The 21082-nt window shown below is 42.6% G+C and overlaps 1 protein-coding gene across 1 annotated transcript in view; it reads right to left on the bottom strand.

The window, feature by feature from the left end:
* Positions 1 to 21082, bottom strand: part of LOC105926161 (inositol polyphosphate-5-phosphatase A) — a 93493-nt gene that overhangs the window by 28905 nt on the left and 43506 nt on the right. Inside the window, exons 5-6 of the mRNA XM_036130234.1 lie at positions 13218 to 13301; positions 12886 to 12960 (exon numbers count right to left, since the gene is read on the bottom strand). Of these exons, the coding sequence (XP_035986127.1) occupies positions 12886 to 12960; positions 13218 to 13301 (159 nt within the window). The remainder of the gene's footprint in view (positions 1 to 12885; positions 12961 to 13217; positions 13302 to 21082) is intronic.

The raw sequence follows: 21082 nt of genomic DNA, 5'->3' as shown, positions 1-21082 counted from the left end.
GGGCCACCTGCATGACTGCCTCCCTGAGAGACTGACAGCCACGTTCCCCGGCAACCCCCCCCTGGCGTCCCTCGCTCCGGCCCCGCCCCGTTCCCCCTCCAGGCAGGAAAGAAGACGCGGCGGTTGAAGGGGGGGGGGGGGACGCCATGTCGGCTTGCTGGTAATCCGGGCAGCTGAACACGACTGGAACACGGGGAAACAATTACGACCACGACGAAGACATCCTCCGCGGCGAGCCTGACAGGGGTTTGAAGAGGCACCCCGACGTTAATGGCGTCACGTCGCCGCATTAAAAGTGACAGCGTGTTGACGGGTACATAATGAAACATCCGACGGCGCGGTGCACATGGGTAACGTTCGGAGGGACATCCTCGCCGTTGCAGACGTCACACGGGCGTTATTACACTGCAAAAACGGATCTAAAAATAAGTAAAATGTTGTTAAAGTTAGTGTATCTGTCCTTGATTTGAGCAGGTAAATAAGATTATCTGCCAATGGAATGAGTATTTTGACCCCGAAAATAAGATAATTAGACATCCTGCACTTGAAATAAGATGATGGAGATGAATTTTTCCTATTTTAGGTGCAAAAATCTTATTCCATTGTTAAATCATCTTATTTACCTGCTCAAATCAAGGACAAATACACTCATTTTAAGATATTTTTAGTTCCGTTTTTGCAGTGTATACCAGCAGCAGATAAGGCCTGTCACCCGTCTGCGCCGGCATATTCACGTCGGGCACGTGCGATTCGTCTATGCGCGGTTTTCCGCCGCGTCGCCGGCGAGTAGACGCTCATAAACGACTGCCCTGCAAGCCGTCGCGGCCTCGCGGCGTCCTCCGCCTGGGTACGCGGACGTGATTATGTGCCAGCGGGGTAGAACAGCAGCCATTACTCGCAGCCGCAGCGGCCTCCCAGACAGAGTCTCAGCGGTTCAGGAGGGCAGATGTGCTGCATTCATCAAACTCACATCGTCCAGGGGCGGGGCGGGGGGTGGGGGGGCTGGTCAGAGAGGTGGTGGAGGGGGGGGGGGGGGGTCACAGGAGAGACTCACATACTGTGAATGAGGGATGGCAGAGCAGAGGATGCAACCTCACACTCCGCTGCCTAAATCACCATGTTAGAGGACATATGTTTGAATGGAAGAGTTTGTTTTTTTGTTGTTGCTACATTTAAATAAAAAAAAAAAACAGCAAGAAATCTAAAATGACAAGGTTGACTTGGAAATATACCAAATAGTTTAAACCCTACAAGGTGAGCAGAAATTACCCTAAACACTTGTTTGGGGGGGGCAGATTCAAGTAAACTTTTTCTCAAGGACGACTGTAGATTTACGGAGTCAGAACTTTGCCACGGTCTTAAAGCCGGGTGTTCACTGTACGAGTTTTTGCCCTTTTCGGGCCGATTCTTCAGTCGTGCGAGTATTTTTTGGATCGGGCCGAATTTCAGCTTGATCGTGCGTCCTGCATGGTGTCGTATACAGAGGGTAACGAGGGGCGATTCTCCTCTCACCACCACCTCCTGATCAGGAATCGGACGGTCGGTTGAAAATCAAACATGTTTGAAATTCAGTCGCCCCTCGTTAGCGATTGTGAGCGCCTCCTGCTGTTGAAGTGGAGCTACGACCGTCTACGAGCCGATTTCCCCCCACCTCGTGCACTGCGCACGCGCAAACAAGTAGATTCTTCTTCGTCTTCTCAAATGAAAACATAGGAACAGAGAGAAGCATGACGGCGGTGCGTGTGACATGGAGTCAAACTACGGCGGAGCAACTCGTAGAATTTCAAAAGCAGCGCATTTTGTTCTAGTAAGTCTCATATCTAACAGTGAGCATCGACACTTCCGCCTTTTTCTTCTTCTTCTGTTTACGTTTGGCCTCCGGGTAGACGAGTCCGATTAGCGCCTTCTCTCTGACGTGCGGTTTTCAATCGTACAGTGTGAGAACACATATCGTGCGGGGGTGAACTTTTAAACCCAGCGGTTCCGTTGTACAGTTTAAGATGTATATAAGTACCACAACTGAAAAACTCGTACAGTGTATGCCCGCCTTAAGGAAATGCGTCTGAAACGTCACCCTTAAAGACAAAAGGAAGACGGCTGGGAGTTTCTGGAACAACCAATCAAGGCTGAAGACTTTCAAAATATACAACCTGCTGGATAAAGAGAAGCCATTTTTATGTGGCTATGCAGAACGGACATCTTTGAGCGCTGCTGAAATTTCCGGCTGTTTTCGGCAACTTCGATTTTTTCTGCGGAAAGGTTTCACCTCCCTGGAGAGGTGTTCCGGGCACGTCCCACCGGGAGGAGGCCCAGGGGAAGACCCAGGACACGCTGGAGGGACTATGTCTCCCGGCTGGCCTGGGAACGCCTTGGGATTCCTCCTGAGGAGCTGGCCCAAGTGGCCGGGGAGAGGGACGTCTGGGCCTCCCTACTGAAGCTGCTACCCCCGCGACCCGACCCCGGATAAGCAGAAGAAGACGGACGGACGGACGGTTTCATGGTTAGGTGAGACGAAGCTTGAGCTGTTTGGCCATAATTACAAACATGGTTAGAGGAGCTAAGGCGAGGGTCTCCAACCAAAGGTTACTAAATCAAGGGCAGGGCCAGAATTACGCTGTGCTTTATTGGAGCGTTACACAAACTGGGAAAAATGACAACTGGGTGTTCAAATAGCAAAACGCTAGCAAGCGGAGAACAAAACTGGATCTCGGGATGGATAAAGCAGGATAAACAGCCTCTGTCATTGTCTAGCTGTGGGAGCCGAGGGGCGGCTGGATGCATAAATAAATAAATAAATAAACTGAAGAAAACAGATTTACAATCTAAAAAAAACGATGGAAGATGAAGAGTGGAAGCAAAAACAAGGATCTGACAACGACAGAAAAACCCGGGGAGCAGATAGACAGAGGGAGAGAGTGATTACTGGTATAAGGAGCAGGTGTGAGTAATAAACCGAATGTGAAGCAGCCGCCGAGAAAGTGAGAGACTTCAGGTAGAAAACATAGAATAACTGATCAAAGCAGCTCTTTTTTTTCTACCAGGCTTAAAAGAGCTCAAATTTATCGTTAATTAAATTTGCTTTAACGAGATGCCTGGAAAGTGCTGAGGAGAGCCCGCTTTTTTTCTTGCAGCTTCTCTCCTACATATTACTGCACACTGCCAGTAAGCTGGCTGAAAGAAGTCTCTTCGCATACAAAAAAAAGGAATACTGTTTAGACATATTTGTGGTCGGGGAAAAACACAGACTATAACAATTTGGACATGAACGGCAACAATGGATCTTTTTTTTTTGCTGTGTCTAAAATCAAAATTACGATTAAATCTAATAGGTAACATTTATTTTACAGTAAAATTCGACATGGTCAATTTCTTTTAGAAGCAATATAAATCCTTGCTTTTTTTTTATTTAAATAAAAGCAGTAAAATAATTTTATAAATCATACTTGGAAATTTTTTCTTGGAAATATCATGAAAATGTGATATTCTTTATCCAAGGTTATCACATCTTCAGAACCTCATATCAAATCTGGGCCTCTGTTACAAATATGGTTACAAATATGGTCACTATGTTTTTATAAGTACACGGTGGAGTCAAAATGGCCCAGGATGAGCAACATATGGCCGTCTGTGTGCACATCACCAGCGTGCTCCTTAAGTGAATCTTGAGTTATTCATCCAGATGAACGGAAAAACCCTGCGGCCTGAAATTTTACACTACATTTCATCCCAGGTCAATTAGGCATTAAGCTCCGCCGCTCTACGGGGTCTGCAGCTTAAAAAAAAAAAAAAAAACACGACACAAAAAAAACCCCAAAAACTCCACAGCTTATACAGGTTCAAGGCCTTGTGACATTATGAAGCCGGCAGTAGTTTGTCAACCAGAAGTGACCTTGGGAGTTGTGGAGAAGGGTCGACGCAAGATAATGTCGCTCCGGCAATAACGCGAGGGGGGGGAGAAAAAGATGAGGAGGTGTCAGGGAAAAACTACCCTGTCATGGGCTCAAATTTCTGGCTGCGCTCGGATGATCCGCGCCCTCCTAAATCAGATCGATGCCGGTAGTTAAGGAGACGGGTGGAAAAAAATGTAAAAAACGGGGCAATGCAGTGTCTCTGAGCATGTCCACCACCTGTAATTGTGCTTTGATTTACGCATTGTCAAATATTGCCCGTGACAACACCTGCTGCCACTGAAAACCATCAATAACTGCTGGGGCCGAAAGGTCATTTAATTTGATTTTTGCCCATCTCTCTTGGCTTTCATTGAGGTGGCCATATTTTTCTCCCCTTCTTTTTATGGTATCTTCATTATTTTGTGTGGAAAAGCGATAAAAAAGTGTCAGTGACGCGGGCGAGAGGCGGGAGGGGGGGGCGGAGCGAGAACATGATGAGCCACTCGCAGCAAAACTGCAGCTGAATGCAGGATTAATCTAGACAGCAGCACGACGCAGTTTACTTTTAGTCAAACTTTAGTCGTCTGGAGCGATTTCTGCTTTAGATGATTAAATCTACTAAATTCAAATGTAGTCGACTACTATTTAGATCAGCTTTTTCACAAAGTTTGAAGAAGAGATATCCTAACTAGCATGTGCATTCCTTCCTATTTACATGTATGTGCTTTAAACGCTTATATTATTTAAACAAATACATACAATTTGTTGACAGTTGTGGTATTAGATTAAAATAGTGCAGATGCATCATTGCCATCAGGCCAGCACTGCAAAAATGGAACTAAAAATAAGTAAAATGTTCTCTAAATGAGTGCATTTGTCCTTGATTTGAGCAGATAAATAAGATAATGTGCCAGTGGAATAAGACTTTTGCACTTAAAATAGGAACAACTCATTTCCATCATCTTATTTCAAGCGCAGGATGTCTAATTATCTTATTTTAGGAATCAAAAATACACATTCCATTGGCAGATAATCTTACTTACCTGCTTAAATCAAGGTCAAATACACTAACTTTAAGAACATTTTACTTATTTTTAGATCCGTTTTTGCAGTGAGTTTGAATTGATAAATATAAATTGGAATTTTTTGTGTAATCAAGTTTTCCCAAATACATTTTTTAACCTATTGAATGAAAACGACCCTCAACTCCATCAGAGACTTAAGCTCAACAAATAGACAATTCGTTTACTAAATTTACATTCCTCAAAAGCTGTTGGAAACAGGAAGTTTAAACGCTGAAAAAAGGGAACTAAAAGTAGGTAAAATTTTCATGAAATGAGCGTATTTGTCTTTGATTTGAGCAGGTAAATAAGATAATCCTCCAATGGAATGAGTATTTTGACCCCTGAAATAAGATTAATACATACAATACAGTTTAAATTAGATGGTGGAGATGTATTGTTCCTATTTTAAGTGCAAAACTCTGATTCCACTGGGGGATCATCTAAACCTGCCTGCTAAGATCAAGGACAAATACACTAATTTCAAGACAATTTTACTTACTTTTAGTTCCCTTTTTGCAGTGAACGCATTTCTTCATGTCTAAGCAGTTCTCTCAATGTCTACAGATTAACATCAGAGTTTGAAAACATCAAATGTCTTGGTAAAGGAGGTTTTGACTGTGTTTACATGGTAAAGGAAAAACTGATGGACAAGGATTATGCTGTGAAGATCGTTCCAAGAGCACCGTGAGTATGCAGCGCTACTCTGGACACCAGAACAGAAATATTGGTAGAATAATATAATGATAATATTTAAGTGCAAAAATCTTATTCTATTGGCAGATAATCATATTTACCTGCTCAAAGAGGACGAATACACTAATTTCGAGAAAATTGTTCCTACTTTTGGTTCCCTTTTTGCACGTCTGAGAGCAAAGAATAAATGTTGCAAATCACGGCCAAAGTGAAGCTTTCTGTCATCCCAACGGTTGCCTCCTGGGGAGCAGTCGGTCTCGTTTAAGCTTGAAATTCACAATATTCATCAATCAGAGAACTTATTTTCTAGTTTTTCATCTCGTCCCAACAGGACAGAAAGTTGGGCGGATTGAACTGCCGGTCATCTCACCCCTTCAGTTTTAGTCATTTCTGCCAGAATCTGCTGTTTGCTGCTTCATTCCAACTATATGTCAGTCTCTACACGCATGGTGGATGCTTTGTACTTTGACCACTTATGATTTAAAGTAATCTTCTATATTTTACTCATAGTCTAGTGTAAGGAAAACCATAAATGATATCTGAATACAGGAGGTCACAGAGACTTAATTTGGTCAGATCCCTGAACCATAATAGAGTGGGACAGAGTAAAACAACTTTTTTAGATCATAACATACAACGATTTAAGTGCATGGATTTGAAAGGGTTTGTTTAGGGACGTGGAAGAGGAGTAAAAAAGGAACCAAATGATGATGTGTAGGTAATAAATGGAGAAATGAGAAAGCATAAGGACCCAGAGCCAACTGGATTTCTTCTCCATCCATAATTTTCATCTTGTTTTTTATTCACTGACATCTATCAGTACACAGAATGCACTTGTTTTTCTTATTTTTCAGATATTTTGGCACATGTGGCCTTTGTTGAACAGTAATTTGACAGGAAGTAGGGCGAAAAGAGAAGAGAACCCAGGACAACATTAAGCATTGAGGACTAAAGCCTCTGCACCAGCTGAGCCACCCAACGTACTCTGAATTACCTTTTTAGGGTGCATTCACAGCAGCCCTGTTTAGTCCCCTTTAAGCGAACCCGGGTCAGCCTCGAAACCAAGGTCTCTGTTCGGTTTAAGTGAACTCTGGAGCGGTTCGAATACATATGGGAATGCCAAGCGGACCAGAGGCCGCTCCAAAAGCAGGAAGCGGACTACAGTGCAGGTAATCCAGGTAAATACAAATGTAATTGAGCAATAATACCAATGAAGTAACTCGTATATTTTAAATAACTTGCTCGACGTTTGTGTACACCGCAATAAGGGAACTGAAAGTATGTAAATTTTTCTTTAAATTAGTATATTTTTCCTTGATTTGAGCAGGTAAATAAGACTTTTTGCCAATGGAATAAGATTTTTGCACTTAAAATGAGAACAGTTCATCTCCATCATCTAAGTCAGGGGTCTTCAACAGGGGGTCCGCGACCCCTAGGGGGTCCGCGGAGGTACTGCATGGGGGTCGCGAAAAATTTTGGTTGATTAGACATTTTTTTATACCCCCCCCCCTGCAATTTTTTTCCACTAATTGAAATGTCTTTAAATACACATTAACATGAATTCAACACACTGTAGTAAACAGATAAACCACCCTGGCCACCCTACTCACTGTGCCTCGCACATGTTTAAAATAAAAACATGAATATATGAACCTGTGTATTATTTGAGTATTTTAGTATTGAATGCACAATAACAAGGTACATTTACACATGGCACTATAGGACCAGTTTGGTATAACACAATTTTATACAATATATATAATTAGGGGGTCCCCGCTCCATCTCGCCATCAGTTTGGGGGTCCTTGGCCTGGAAAACGTTGAAGACCCATGATCTAAGTTAAAGTACATGATATCTAATTATCTTATTTTAAGGGTAAAAATACTAATTCCATTGGCAAATAGTCCTGTTTAGCTGCTCAAATCAAGGAAAAATACACCAATTTAAAGAAAATTCTACCTACTTCAAGTTCCCTTTTTGCTGTTTAAGTGTGGCATCAGTTCAATGAAGCTCTGTGCGCCCCTACTCGCGCCCCGCTGCCTCGTTCAGAGCCGTCTCAGTCGCCTTGTGTAAAAATATAACAATCTCCATGGAGCTCTGCTCATACTGAGCCTCCTGTTGAATTGAGCTTTTCTGGCAGACTCACCAAAGACAGCCCTGCAATAATACAGCTAAAATCTGCTGCCATTCCATTTTGTTAACATTTTCCCGGTAAAGGAAGTTTTGTGCCGCGTTGCTGACCAACCTCTTTCCTTCTGTGTTTTCTGGTGTAGCGCCACCACAGGCGAGGAGTTGAACAGGTTGGTCACAAGGTTTGCTACGTTTGACAAACCGCACCAGCTGTAAATTTTGCCCAACCGAACCGAGTCTACCGGACTATCGGGTGTGAAAACGACCTCGTTTAGTTTTTGCTTGGAAAAAAAAAGCTAGTTGATGTCTCTGGAGAAACGTTTTGTCAAAATTAATGCCGGTTAAATAACGTCCGTCGGTGGTGTAGGGAAGTGATTCCTGATACAACGGTCTGAAAATCTATAATTGCACATTCCAAACGTAATCCTCACGATGGCCGACGGACGTAAAAAGCTTAAGAGCCATCTATTTTGATAAAGCCAAGTACACATTTCCAAGCCGGACTAAACGACATAACTATTGCAGAACCCTTTTAAATCCCTTAAGGTCAGATTTTATTTGGCATCGATTCTGAAGTGCCACTTATGAACAGTGACAGGCGGCGTTATCAGCGAACTCCGGGGGGGGGGGCTTCGGCGGCAGCGGCTCCTCCCCGCGTTTAAAACAGCTCCCGGCTCGTGAGTAATGGCGAGGACCAACGCCGGCAGCAGCATGACGAGGAGAGAGGCACGCCGGACAGGAAGGTTCATCACAACACAAACACATCCCGGTCCCCCATCTGCCAACACCACACTGATAAAGTTACAATAAAGAGATAGTGAAACAAAATCAATGCGGAACGGGGGGGGGGGGGGGGGGAGACTGAGCTGTGTGTGTGCGTGCCGTACGGGGAGGAAACTGATTTGCAGGAGTACAGACGTGTGCGGGAGCCGCACACAAGCACACCCCCCGACGCTGCGCCTCCTCCCATCCCTCCACCGGAGCGAGGCCCCATGGTGCCCCTTGACGCCACGAGCGCCTGGAAAATTTAATCTTCCCAAATACTCATCAGGGCTCTCCATCGTCCTGCTGTGACAGCGCTGGGGATAATTAATTATACAATTTCGATGGGAATATCGACTAAACAAACCTATTAATCATAGCAAAAGTCAATAGGCATGGACACATTCAATCATGTCCCGGCCAATGATTACTCCTCTCAAAATACAATAATTATTTTCAAGAGCTGCCTCGAATTAAATTTCTGTCAAGCCGGTACAAGTCTTGCAGTTGATGAAGGATGCAATAGATTTTTTTTTTTTCTCTCTCTCTACCCTTCCCTGGTGGAGGAGTGGGAGACGGGACATTTATCCTTTTGGAAAGGTAGTTTGTTTTATAAGGATCATAACACGGTGTGTTTAACTAGACCATGACCATCAGATTATCTCTGATGCTCCCATTATGTCATCCATCTTGTCTGGCTTGGTGAGGAGGTGGAGAAGAGAGGAGGAGGAGGAGGAGGAGCCGACGCTGAGGAGGGGGGGGGGGACATCCGCCTCCTACAGCAACTGTTTCACAGGCAGGCTCATTTCCTCTAATAGTACCACCCCAATAAATACCAGGTTTTCATCCTCTGGCCAGGCACTTTAAAACGGAGACACTACAGGACAGCAATGTTTTTCAGCTTCACGTATTATATCGTGACAACAAAAAAAGTATTTATATATATATATATACACACACCAAAAAATAGACCTAAAAATAAGAATTTTTTTTCTTGAAATTAAACTATTTTTCCTTGACTTGAGCAGGTAAATAGGACTATTTGCCAATGGAATAAGGTTTTTGCACTTAAAATAGGAACAACTCATCTCCGTCATCTTATTTCAAGTGCAGTATATCTAATTATCTTATTTTAGGGGTAGAAAATACTCATTCCATTGGCAAATAATCTTATTTACCTGCTCAAATCAAGGGCAAATACATTCGTTTCAAGAAAATGTTACATATTTTTAGTTCTCTTTTTGCAGTGTATCTAATGTTTGATCTGTGAAAAAGTCTTTACTCAAAAGCTCAAAATTACAAGATTCAAGTAGGAAAAATGACCATAAAGGAACTGAAATAATTTCAATGAAAGAGATCCAATATGGCTGCCTTGAATCCACGCTGGATCAATATTTATTTGCATGTCTGGTGATCTAGTAATCTCTCACACAACACTGTATAACTTTTAATAGTGTTAATGTTGCTACAGAGATTAAAAAAAAATGTATATAGTGAAGAATAAATAAATTGTTATTAGCTTGTGATGTGGATAATTGTCACACTGCAAAAACGGAACTAAAAATGAGTAAAATGTTGTTAAAATTAGTGCATTTGTCCTTGATTTGAGCAGGTAAATAAGATGATTTGCCAATGGAATAAGATTTTTGCACTTAAAATAGGAACAATTCATCTCCATCATCTTATTTCAAGTGCAGGATGTCTAATTATCTTATTTTAGGGGTCATAATACTCATTCCATTGGCAGATCATCTTATTTACCTTCTCAAATCAAAGACAAAAACGCTAACTTTAAGAACATTTTACTTATTTTTAGATCCGTTTTTGCAGTGCATTGAACCGATCAATTAGCAGATCCCAGTTCAGGCTTCCAACATAAACGCAGCATAAAGAAACACCAGCGACTCACTGCTGACAGCTTGAGATCATACAGGGGACTCTGTCAGTGGTGCTTTCTAAGTCCTGAACCTCTTTTACTGATTAGTGGATGTGTAGAGGCAGCGGCTTCCCCAAACCATTGAGCTCCTCATCCTATCGCCAAGGTTGAGCTTGGCCACCCCATAAAGGAAGCTCTTTTTAGCTCCTTGCATTGGGAACTTCACTGTTTCAATCATGATCTGCATCTCAGGACCAGAGGTGGAAATCCTAAGCTTCCCTATTTCCCCGCATCCCTACAGGTAAGGCCTCAGTTCGTCTGTTCATCTCCGGGTCCACTCTGTTATAGCTTCAGATCGAGAAGCCAAGATCGTTGAACTACCAACCCGGAGGGAGGAGTCCCTCTTTTTCCAGATGACAAATATATTTCAGTGATAGGTCCCTTTTAACCGGGGAAAACTTTGCCATGGAGGCTTAAAAGTGTGATGAAATGGTTGTTCTGCCTAATATTATTGCGTTCATAATTAACTCTTATGTTTAGTGATTCCGAGGCAAAAATCACATCTGAAAGACATCCTGATCCAAGAAGAACATACAAAATAAAGCAAAATGGCATCTAGGTTTAACAACAGACATGAAAAGTAATAAAGGGAAGAGGAGCCACAGTTCCCCAGAGAGAAAAACAAAGGCTGGGCCATAAACTGCCTGCTTAAAATCCAGCCCAGACCTTTGTTTTAACCCATGGGATGATTACTAAAGTGGAGGAAATTGATCCTAATAACATAAAAACTTACATTTTGAAATAAAACATTTAACACAGTTATGTAGCGGTTAATAAACAGCAGTTCTATTATGTTCCCTAATAACCACTTTGTTGCTTCGTGTAATTGCTTGGATTCTTTTTATGTCCTAAATTTATATGCCGTTTCAGGTGATTTTTAGCATTCAGCATTAAGCAATTTTGAGCTTTAGAGGTTCATAAATGACCGCTGATTTACTGCCCGGGGCTTATATTAACTTTATTATATTATGAGTCAAACAGCGTTAATAAGATCCGGCTTCATGCTTCATTCCGTCGTTGTAAAGGTGTGTGTGTGTGTGGTTGTGTGCAACTCTTGGGGGATTTAACAAGCTGCAACTTTGATCTACTTAATGTAATATACAGCCGTATAAAAGCAGAGGAATATAAAAGGTGCTTTCAGCTGCACATACTTAACACTCAGCCTGTGTGCATGCAGTCTTAGCTAAAAGTGTCAAATACCCGCCTTCCATGCGGGGGAACTGCTTACAAACCTTGAACTGCTAGAACCGATCATAATTACATCCCCAAAACCGGGAAATCCGGTTCCAGGGGGGCGCTGGAAAGTGCCGGTGCCACCCTCGCTGCAAAAAGAGAACTAAAAATAAGAAAATACTTCTTGAAATTATTATATTTTTCTTTGATTTCAGCAGGTAAATAAGATTATTTGCAAAATGGAATGGGATTTTTACACTTAAAATATGAACAAATCATTCCCTTCATCTTATTTCAAGTGCAGGTTATCTACTTATCTTATTTTAGGCATCAAAATACTCATTCCATTGGCAAATAATCTTATTTACCTGCCCAAATCAAGGACAAATACACTAATTTCAAGAAAATTTTACTCACTTTTAGTTCCCTTTTTGCCAAGCGGACCAGAGGCCGCTCCAAAAGAGGGAAGCGGACTACAGTGCAGGTAATCCAGGTAAATAAAATGTAATTGAGCAATAATACCAATGAAGTAACTCGTATATTTTAAATAACTTGCTCGACGTTTGTGTACACCGCAATAAGGGAACTGAAAGTATGTAAATTTTTCTTTAAATTAGGATATTTTTCCTTGATTTGAGCAGGTAAATAAGACTTTTTGCCAATGGAATAAGATTTTTGCACTTAAAATAAGAACATTTCATCTCCATCATCTAAGTTAAAGTACATGATATCTAATTATCTTATTTTAGGGGTAAAGATACTCATTCCACTGGCAAATAATCTTATTTACCTGCTCAAATCAAGGAGAAATCCATTCATTTTAAGAAAATTGTACTTATTTTTAGTTTCTTTTTGCAGCGCTGGAACCTGTTTTGCCTGCAAAGATCTAGCTTTAAGGTCATTACGCCACTACGCTAGCACCAAACGCAGACGTGGACTGCTTCAGGCCGGCCTGCAGCGTGCAGGGCGTTCGTCACTGATTCACGCTATAAACTACAAATAGCTTGTTTCACCATGTGCTTGTTTTAGTCTCAGCGGACCCAGAGAAACATTCTCAAACACCGCGGCGGCGGCTGGGTTCGTGATCCATGTGCCTTTGAACGTTTCACAGATAATCCGTTTAAATCGTTATAAACTGCAGCTGCTGCAATCACACGGAGAATGGGCGAGTCTATGGAGCCGTTAGGATAAATCTAATTTGTTATAAATTACTAGTAGATGAGAGGGGGTGACTTACTGCGCTCCCGTTGTTCTCCAGGAAAACCTTCTGGTCGTCATAATTAAAAAGCTTCTTTTCAACTTGAAGAAGAATCTAAAAGGAAAAGGAAGAGATTAAATGTGCTCTGATTAATGGCAGTTATTATGAGGAGAGGACTCAGTAATTAGAGAATTAATTAACATCGGTGAGCAACGGAGGCTGTGTCGGCCCCTCCCGGGGTCAGGCACGGTCTCACCTTTTACTAAACCAGGAAAAGGCAGAACAAAGGAACGGCGCGATAAAACCAATTACAGATGCATCATTGACACTTCACAGGGGTGAGTTGTTATCAGTGAGTAAAAACAACTAACCTTTCGATCATTACCCGTTTCTCTGAATATTATCCTCTCCCCTTGAGACTCCAGTGACTCTGGGACGGCACCAGGGATCAGATTCTGGGAGACACAGAGGCAGAAAATGAGCATTGACAATGAAAACATGGACAACCAGACCTCTAGACATTGAGTAAGGTCAGCGTTTGTTGGATGGCGATGGCTCTAAAACGGGTGCATTCTCATTTAGTTCTCATAAAAGGTGGTTTATCGAACATCCACTCTGCCATAATACTGAACTGGGAGCATAATATGACGAAATGGCCTGATGTTTTGGTGGTGCAGGATGGAGAGGTGGAGACTGCGGGCTGCACCGGTACAGCTGGACCCCGGCCATGCAGCCATGCAGCTGCCGAAAGGTATATAGGTTCGCTCTCTTTACAATGTCCTTATTTGTTTTTTAGTTGTTATTTGTGAGTAAGTTGTGTAATCTGGTGGTCTATTCATTATGTTATCATGAGTCTTGTACATCTGTCATATTTTATGTTATTTACTGGCAATCAACTACTATCGCCACGGAGTCCACCCAGTTTTCCCTACGCGATTTTGAAATTAGAAGAAGAAGAAGAAGAATAAATCCCTCTGTTCGTTCATAGGGCTATTTCTCCCCCCCCCTCCCCTCAGACAGATTATGTAACAGCTTGGTGCTGCAGGTAAGGATGATTAAAAATTTTTACACAACTGAATTTTTCCAACACAAAAAAAAAAACAATAAAACACATCCAAAACACATCGAAACTCTTCTTCTAATGGATAACTCCGGTTAACACCAAGCTTCTGAGATTGCTTTGTAAACTTTGATCTTAAACCTATTGGAAATTTGCAAACTTTGCCTTAAAAACCAGTAACTTTTCTTTTTCTTTTTTACGGAAAGCCAACAAAAAGACCACTTTTACATTACCCTGAACTGAGAGTGTACTAACACTGACAATGAAATCTGCGTCCGTCCATAATGTCGAGCCAAATGCAGTCTGATGAACATTCTTACGGTCAGATGAGACGTTTGAACGAGCAGAGATGAGGCTTGCGGACCTGTTGTCAAGCATGACAGCACCATCTTTTTATGGTTTCACAGCCAGCAGTATTGGTGCTTTGCATAAAGTGCACAGACTGATAGAAGTGGATGTTGCAACAGAACAATTTACACCAAATCAGTCATAAATAAATGGTTTTAGACTGAATTCAACAGGCTAAAATCAAAGTTCAGGAACGGACTTCCCAAAAACCTCGACTTCATCCTTGTTGTGAACATACTTAAAAATCAGACGGATGCAAGGAAACCAACCAGTTTAAATGACAAGTAAAGGGATCACTCATCTAGTCAGAATAAATCAGAGGCTTGATGCAAGAAGCATGAGGTTCCAGCTAGGACTGGACGATAATTCAATAATAATATATATCGATCGATAGACGTATATAGATGATAGAAAAAAAAGTGTCAACAGTTTTCCTTCCTTTTGCATTCTAGCCATGTAGGTTAATATTACAGTCATTACATCCCCCCAACCAATCACAACACAGATCCAGGAATGCTCCGCCCCCTTCAAAGAGTTCAGAGAGCAGGTGTTCTTTTATTCTTCTTTTAACAAGTTGTAGCTTTGGTAAAAAGTTGGTTGAATAAAGGGTTGAGTTTGAATTCAGTGTTTGTGTGTTCTGTATCTAAAAATAGGTTGCCAAGCAACAGCATAAAATGGCCAGGGCTGCACTTTTTTTTAATTAGTTGATCATTATCAATATCGATCAATATGGTTTCTATTTTATCGATACGCTTTTTCCAGGTGAAAACTTGCTAAGGTACATTGAACCAGATTCCCCAGATTCTTGATTACACATGAATACAAGCAAATACACAGTAAAGTCAAAATTCTGTATCTAACTACAGCTGTTTAAATAATTAAAGTTTGACATTTTATCAGTGGTACATGATGGAAAACAGGGTTCAGATTAAAGCCCAAAATGTGACCCACTAAATGACAAATGTTTATTAAACTGTATATAAAGACACTAGCGAGATAAACGGGACACACTGAGCATGTTTTACCAGATGTTCATTTATGCCCGACACCGTGTTGCATTCAAATGCTTGTTTTAAAAGAACCATCCCACAAACTCCCACCTCACTGTCCCTCCTCTTTGTCTCGCATATGTACTTAGCCCCTGGACTGTGTGCAGGGTTAAATTCGGCTTTGTGAACTCTCTTAACAATCAGTTAAACATTCGGCCATCTGTGTTTGAAGACAGCTGAATAAGGAAATCCCTCAGCCAGAGGTTCCCATAGCACACAGCAGAGACCGAGGAGGCTGATTGAAATTCAAAGCACAGATTAGATAATCGGGTCAAGCCAATATAGCCGGCAGAAAAGGGCTCTTTAGGCCGAAATGTCACAAATCAGACCTGCTTCGGCAGCGAAGAAATGGCACACCAGATTAGAACAAACACCGTGCCCTGAGAGAAAGTGGAACAACTCCTTGCAGAGGAACCCCCCCCCCCTCCCCCCCAATCCCCCAACACTGCTCTACCGCCTCCTTCATGCTTACCCCCCGACTCCCAAAGGGAAATTTCTAAAGCCCCAACAAATCGCTCCATCTTTCACTCATTTAGGCCATCCAAATGCTGGGTCAATATGGTCCCCCGGCAGCCGAATGCTAATGCGCTTAAGTGTGCTTAAGCAGCTTTGTGCAATGAATAGGCCAAAGAAGGAGCTAGTGAGAAGGGCAAGAGATGCTTTCCCTGTCAAAAAGTCATTGTAGCCACATTTAGCAAAGACAATCTGCAGAAGTCCTTATTTGTTGTCACTGTTGGCTTTGCTGTCAGTACCCTACCGAGTTTAGTTGGCACAAATTATTAGGAGGAAAAAAAGTTTGTTTCTTGATGTGTTTTTTTCTTATATTATCAATCAGAGCTCAATGTTTGTCAGTTTTACAAGAATCCTTTAAAATAAGCATCCGTTCCTCTTTAAAAATCCACTAACTTCGCCTGCAAGGTGAATTCTCGTGGTTTCTGTGTGTTCACAGACACAGAAGAATCCATCTTGTCCCGCTCCCGTTTGTGTCCGAACCAAACAACGGTTCGGGCCAATCACGTCGCATTACTATGGTTTAAGGCGGGACATAGTGATGCGACAACAGCAAGATCTGCCGAGCACACAGCCGAACCAACATAAACATGGCAGCGCAGGAAGATGCACTTGGAGCTGCTGCTCTCACATCTGTTTAGTCCGAATTCACGATTTCATCTTTGAAAGGAGAACAGCAAGAAGCACCTTGACCAGCTTATCTTCTTGTAGTTTATCACGCCGTCTGCTGCTTGTGTTTTAATTTGAAACCACCCTTTGGTAGGCGGGCACTAGGAGTCGCTTCGCCCAATCAGCTCGGATAGATCTGCTGGAAGTCCCTCCTTTCCCTGAACGGATTCGATGGGAGCAGACCCAGATGTGCTACACATTATCAATCTGGTCGGCCAGGTTAGAAATCCTCAGCAATCACAAAGTCCCCAGAAAATCCAGATGTTGTAACAGCCCAGAAGGAGCTTTGAAATACCAGCGACTATAAATAAAAAGTGCCTTGCTAAAGCCTTCAAACACCTTGGATTTTTCACCACACATCGCTGTGTTTGGGCTGTGGTGTTATGTGATGTACAGATGGAGACCAGCGGATAACTGTGAGCTGGAAAGTAAATTACACATGACACAATTTGAAAAAAAAAAGAAGTGTAGAAGGGCATTTAAATTTAGCAAAGCCTTAATCAGAGAGAAAGCCAGGAGGTCCATAATAACTCTGGAGGAGCTGCAGAGATCCACCGCTCATTTGGGACAATCTTCTGACGTTAAAACTACGAGGCTTGCAGTTTGCCACAACTCATTGTAGGGACAACGCACACATGCGGAAGAAGAAGGCGAGACCAAAACTGAACATTGTGTGCAAAATGCTATGTTGTGGTGGAAAACCAATACATGTGCATCGCTCTGAACGCACCGTCCTCGCCGCAAAACAGGTTGGTGGCAGCGTCACGTCCTGGAGATGCTTTACTCCAGCAGGACAGGCAGTCAGAGTTGATGGGAAGTAGGGCTGAACAATTAATCGCATTTGCAATCTAATCGCAATTTGAATAAACGCAATTTCCAAATCGCAGAGGTCAGCGGCTCTTTTAGCACCCGATCTGCACAGCGATGAAACAGATTGATTTGTTTGTATATGTTTAAAAAGACACGATAAATTAAACTGAAAAAAAATAATCACATTAAATCGCAATATTAGAATAAACAATTGCAATTAGATTAATTTTCCAAAATCGTTCAGCCCTAATGGGGAGATGCAACGAGCTCCAGTAAACACAGGACAATCATCAGCAGCAAAATAACACTAAACATACAAGAAGAGCTGCAACCGCACGGCTTGGACCAAAGCTTATCCATGTGTGAGAATGGCCTAGTCAAAGTCCAGACCTAAATCTAATTCTGTTGCAAAACTTGAACACTGCTGCTGCTGAACGTCCCATTCACTCTGACTGACCTTGAGCTGTTTCGCAAGAAAGGACGAACAAGAAAATGCAACAAAAGGCGTTTCTGCAAACTACTGAATGATGGTTTAAAACACCTCATATTTTTATTTCTTTTAGAAACCCATATATAAATATAGTTCTGTTTTCTCCCCAGAGTTATGCGCGACCTTGTGCTGGTCTACCACATAAAACGTGTGGTTGGGATCTTACAGTTTTTAATAAGGTTTAAGAGGTACGCATACTTTAACAAGTTACACTAAACTGACAGATCACGAACATAACTTGCAGAGTAAAAATAGTAATAATGGATGTCCCAATAATAAGATAGCTCCATATATTTTGTATTTATGCGAGTCCGGAGCTTCTTGCCAGGAGAGCTCGGCCAGGACAGTTCAACAATTAGCTAATGCTTCCTTTTCTTGTAGGAAAATGTCTTTTCCTAGAACGATTACTCTTTGGGATCCCCGGCAGAATTCAATTATTTCAGCTTCAGGGTAATGCATGATTCCAGCTGGCCTGCAAAGGAGGACCAACACGGGGGGCAGAACACGGGGGCTTCCTTTAAGGAGGATCTTACATGCACGAGAGCCCTAATGAGGAAAATATTTTAACAAATTAAAGTTTGGCGGATCAATACTAATGCAGGCTCTTCTTTAGCCATCCAGTCCGGCCCATCTGCATAGTTCTGCCGGCCGACATTAAAGCGATTGATCCATCCATATGTCCAACGACCGGACAATCAGTGTATCAGTGAAGCCGCTGACGGGTGATTGCACACAATTGATTACAGCTAACCTACGGCCTCCCTCCCTCCCCCCCGACCGGTTAAAACCTCCGGGAGGCTCGCCTCATCCCGGTGCGTTGGTCATAAGATCTGGCCGGCAAACACTGAGCTCTGAGATGGGAGAAATGAGAACCCCATGCTGTCCACTTAAGGCCATACCAGAGCACTGATGTGTCCTGCGTACCGCCAGCTGCGCAGCCGGCCCAGGTGCGTCTGCACAGACGACTCCCTTCAAAGCCGCTGCTCCTTAAACGTATTACGCGTCGACGCTGAGCGCCCCCAAATGACATTATGGCCAATAACATCATTTGTGCGGTTGCAATTGGCTCCTTGTTTGACACCGGCTCGTTAGTTGGCGGGAGGAGGAAGAAGGCAGGCGACGGGGGAAAATAATAAACAGGAACGAGCAGCGGCGGTGGAGATGGCTGGTGAGTGACTCAGCGTTATGGGTTAGAGGTCAGCGCTGAGTGTTTGTAGAGGACCACAGAGTGGAGGACAGCGCTGGCATTGTGCATCGATGGAGGATAATCCTGACTCTGGCAGGGGGGGGGAGCTCTCTTGTCCAACCGCTCTGCTTGGAAGACAGGTTGTGATGCCAAACCCATGGCCACACCTTTAAAGTCTGTACCACACATGCACTTTTCAGTTACCAATCAGTATATGCACACTTTAGTTTGCAATAAAACTTTATTCTTAGTTTGAGTACATATGTTCTATTTGTAAGCGTGCACATTTAGTTCACTTTTGTACTTAGTCAATTATCCATATCGTTTTTGTGTTTTTGGTACTAATCTTTATTTCTTACCTTCCATGGTGCCTGGGAGTTTTGCCAGACAAAAGATGGCTGCCAGGGCTGAGATCAACTAAATACCGGGGAGGGGAAATTGGACTGTTCCACCTGCTTTTGCTGGAAGGGGAATTTGTATTTTACTTTCTTTGATTTGTATTTCACTTAGGGTTTGTATTTAGAGGTTGTGTGTTTTTTATTGTTCTTAGATTAGTTTATTGCCAAACTTAACTGTACTGCTTTGTTTTGTCATTTGTGAGTGTTTGTTTGGTTTTAATTACCCCTATTGTGTTATTGGTCTGATCAGCCAGTGTATATATACCCTTGTGTGTCATTTGTTTGTAGGTCAGTTATGTTTGGTTGTGCAGTCAGTCAGTTAGTTTGGGCACAGTTTGCTTCAGTTAAAGTTTGTTTTTCTTTATTTGACCTCTTTTATGACTCTGGAACCCACCATTTTTGTAAGTTTGGCTTGTGGGTTAAAAATACAAAACCCAACTTTTGAATAATTTCCTGTCACTCCTCATGCATTTTTACCTCGGTCACCACACAGGTCAAAGCGACCTGTCCCACTGTCAAAGAACGAGGACATTACCTCACATTCAAGCCTGATGAGTCCACTGTGTCCAACCGTGGTAGGAAAAATCAAACAACTGACTTCCCAGACTTATCGAATAAGGAAACGCTGAAGTGGTCGTGGTCCAGCACCTCCGTTCTCGCCTCTTACTAATACCTGACAGCAGCCTCGCCGTGAGACAAAGCAAAGACAGTCGTATCCTGGACATTCGTTATCCTGGACAGTAAAATACGCAACCACTGGCCTCGGCAATCAGCGGATAGCAGAGCTGATGTGCCGTTCTCGTGTCTCCAGTGCTCACATGTCTGAAGCGGCGTCAGTTCATAGTGACTTTAGGATAATAATCCAATAACATCCAACTCAACACTTAGGAAATACAAACATTATAAAATGGCTAGCCTTGCAAAAGGGTCAGAGATCTCCAGTTGGATGAAGAAAAGACTTGAGTGACCAATTAGAACAATGGAGAAACCACACTTGATAGACTGAGTATGCCAGCAGGAATAACCCTCAGTCATCATTTTCTAACTTTTCTTTGTGGTGACCAGTTCAGCCGCTCTTCTTTGTTTCCCTTCACTAAGGTTTACAGGACGTCTGGGTCCACTACAGCATTTCAATCGAATCGAAGCTTGGACTGGGCCCTCCTGCTTTCTTGTGGATGGCCTGGCTTTGGCTCGGTTGTAGTAGTTGTTGTTCACATAGCCTCAGAATCCTTAACTCGGTGACTTGAAGGCGCCGAGGTCCTCGTATCATCGCCCCTTCACCGCCGTGCTGTGATGATGTGTTTGGTTTTAGATGTGTCCCTTCTCCAGCTCAGCCAAATGGCTTAGTTACCTTGTGCACTCCTGGGAAGACTGGGAGCTGTTTTTAGTGCTTGCCTCTTGTTAAAACAATATCTGTGCACAAAGATGGACTTGAAATGGTTTTTTAAAAAGGCCAGATGTTTAGAGAGAGACAGCTGCATCCCTAGTGGCATTCCTGGTTTCTTTCCTTCTTGGCATGGTGTTAACAAACACCTGTCTGCTCCAGACCTGAAAAAAAGCCCAAACTCCTGTTTTTATATAGTTTATTTATTTAGTTGGCCCCATTAGAAGCCCCTGACTGCTACTTTCCCTTTTAAATCCAATAGAAGCAGCAAAGAGTGCACGCACACTGCAAAAACAGAACTAATAGTAAGTGAAATTTTCTTGAAATCATTG

Source organism: Fundulus heteroclitus, unplaced genomic scaffold (assembly GCF_011125445.2).
Source record: "Fundulus heteroclitus isolate FHET01 unplaced genomic scaffold, MU-UCD_Fhet_4.1 scaffold_304, whole genome shotgun sequence".
Lineage (NCBI taxonomy): Eukaryota > Metazoa > Chordata > Actinopteri > Cyprinodontiformes > Fundulidae > Fundulus > Fundulus heteroclitus.
Note: the sequence above shows the minus strand (reverse complement) of the source record. Positions and strands in the feature narration are given on the sequence as shown.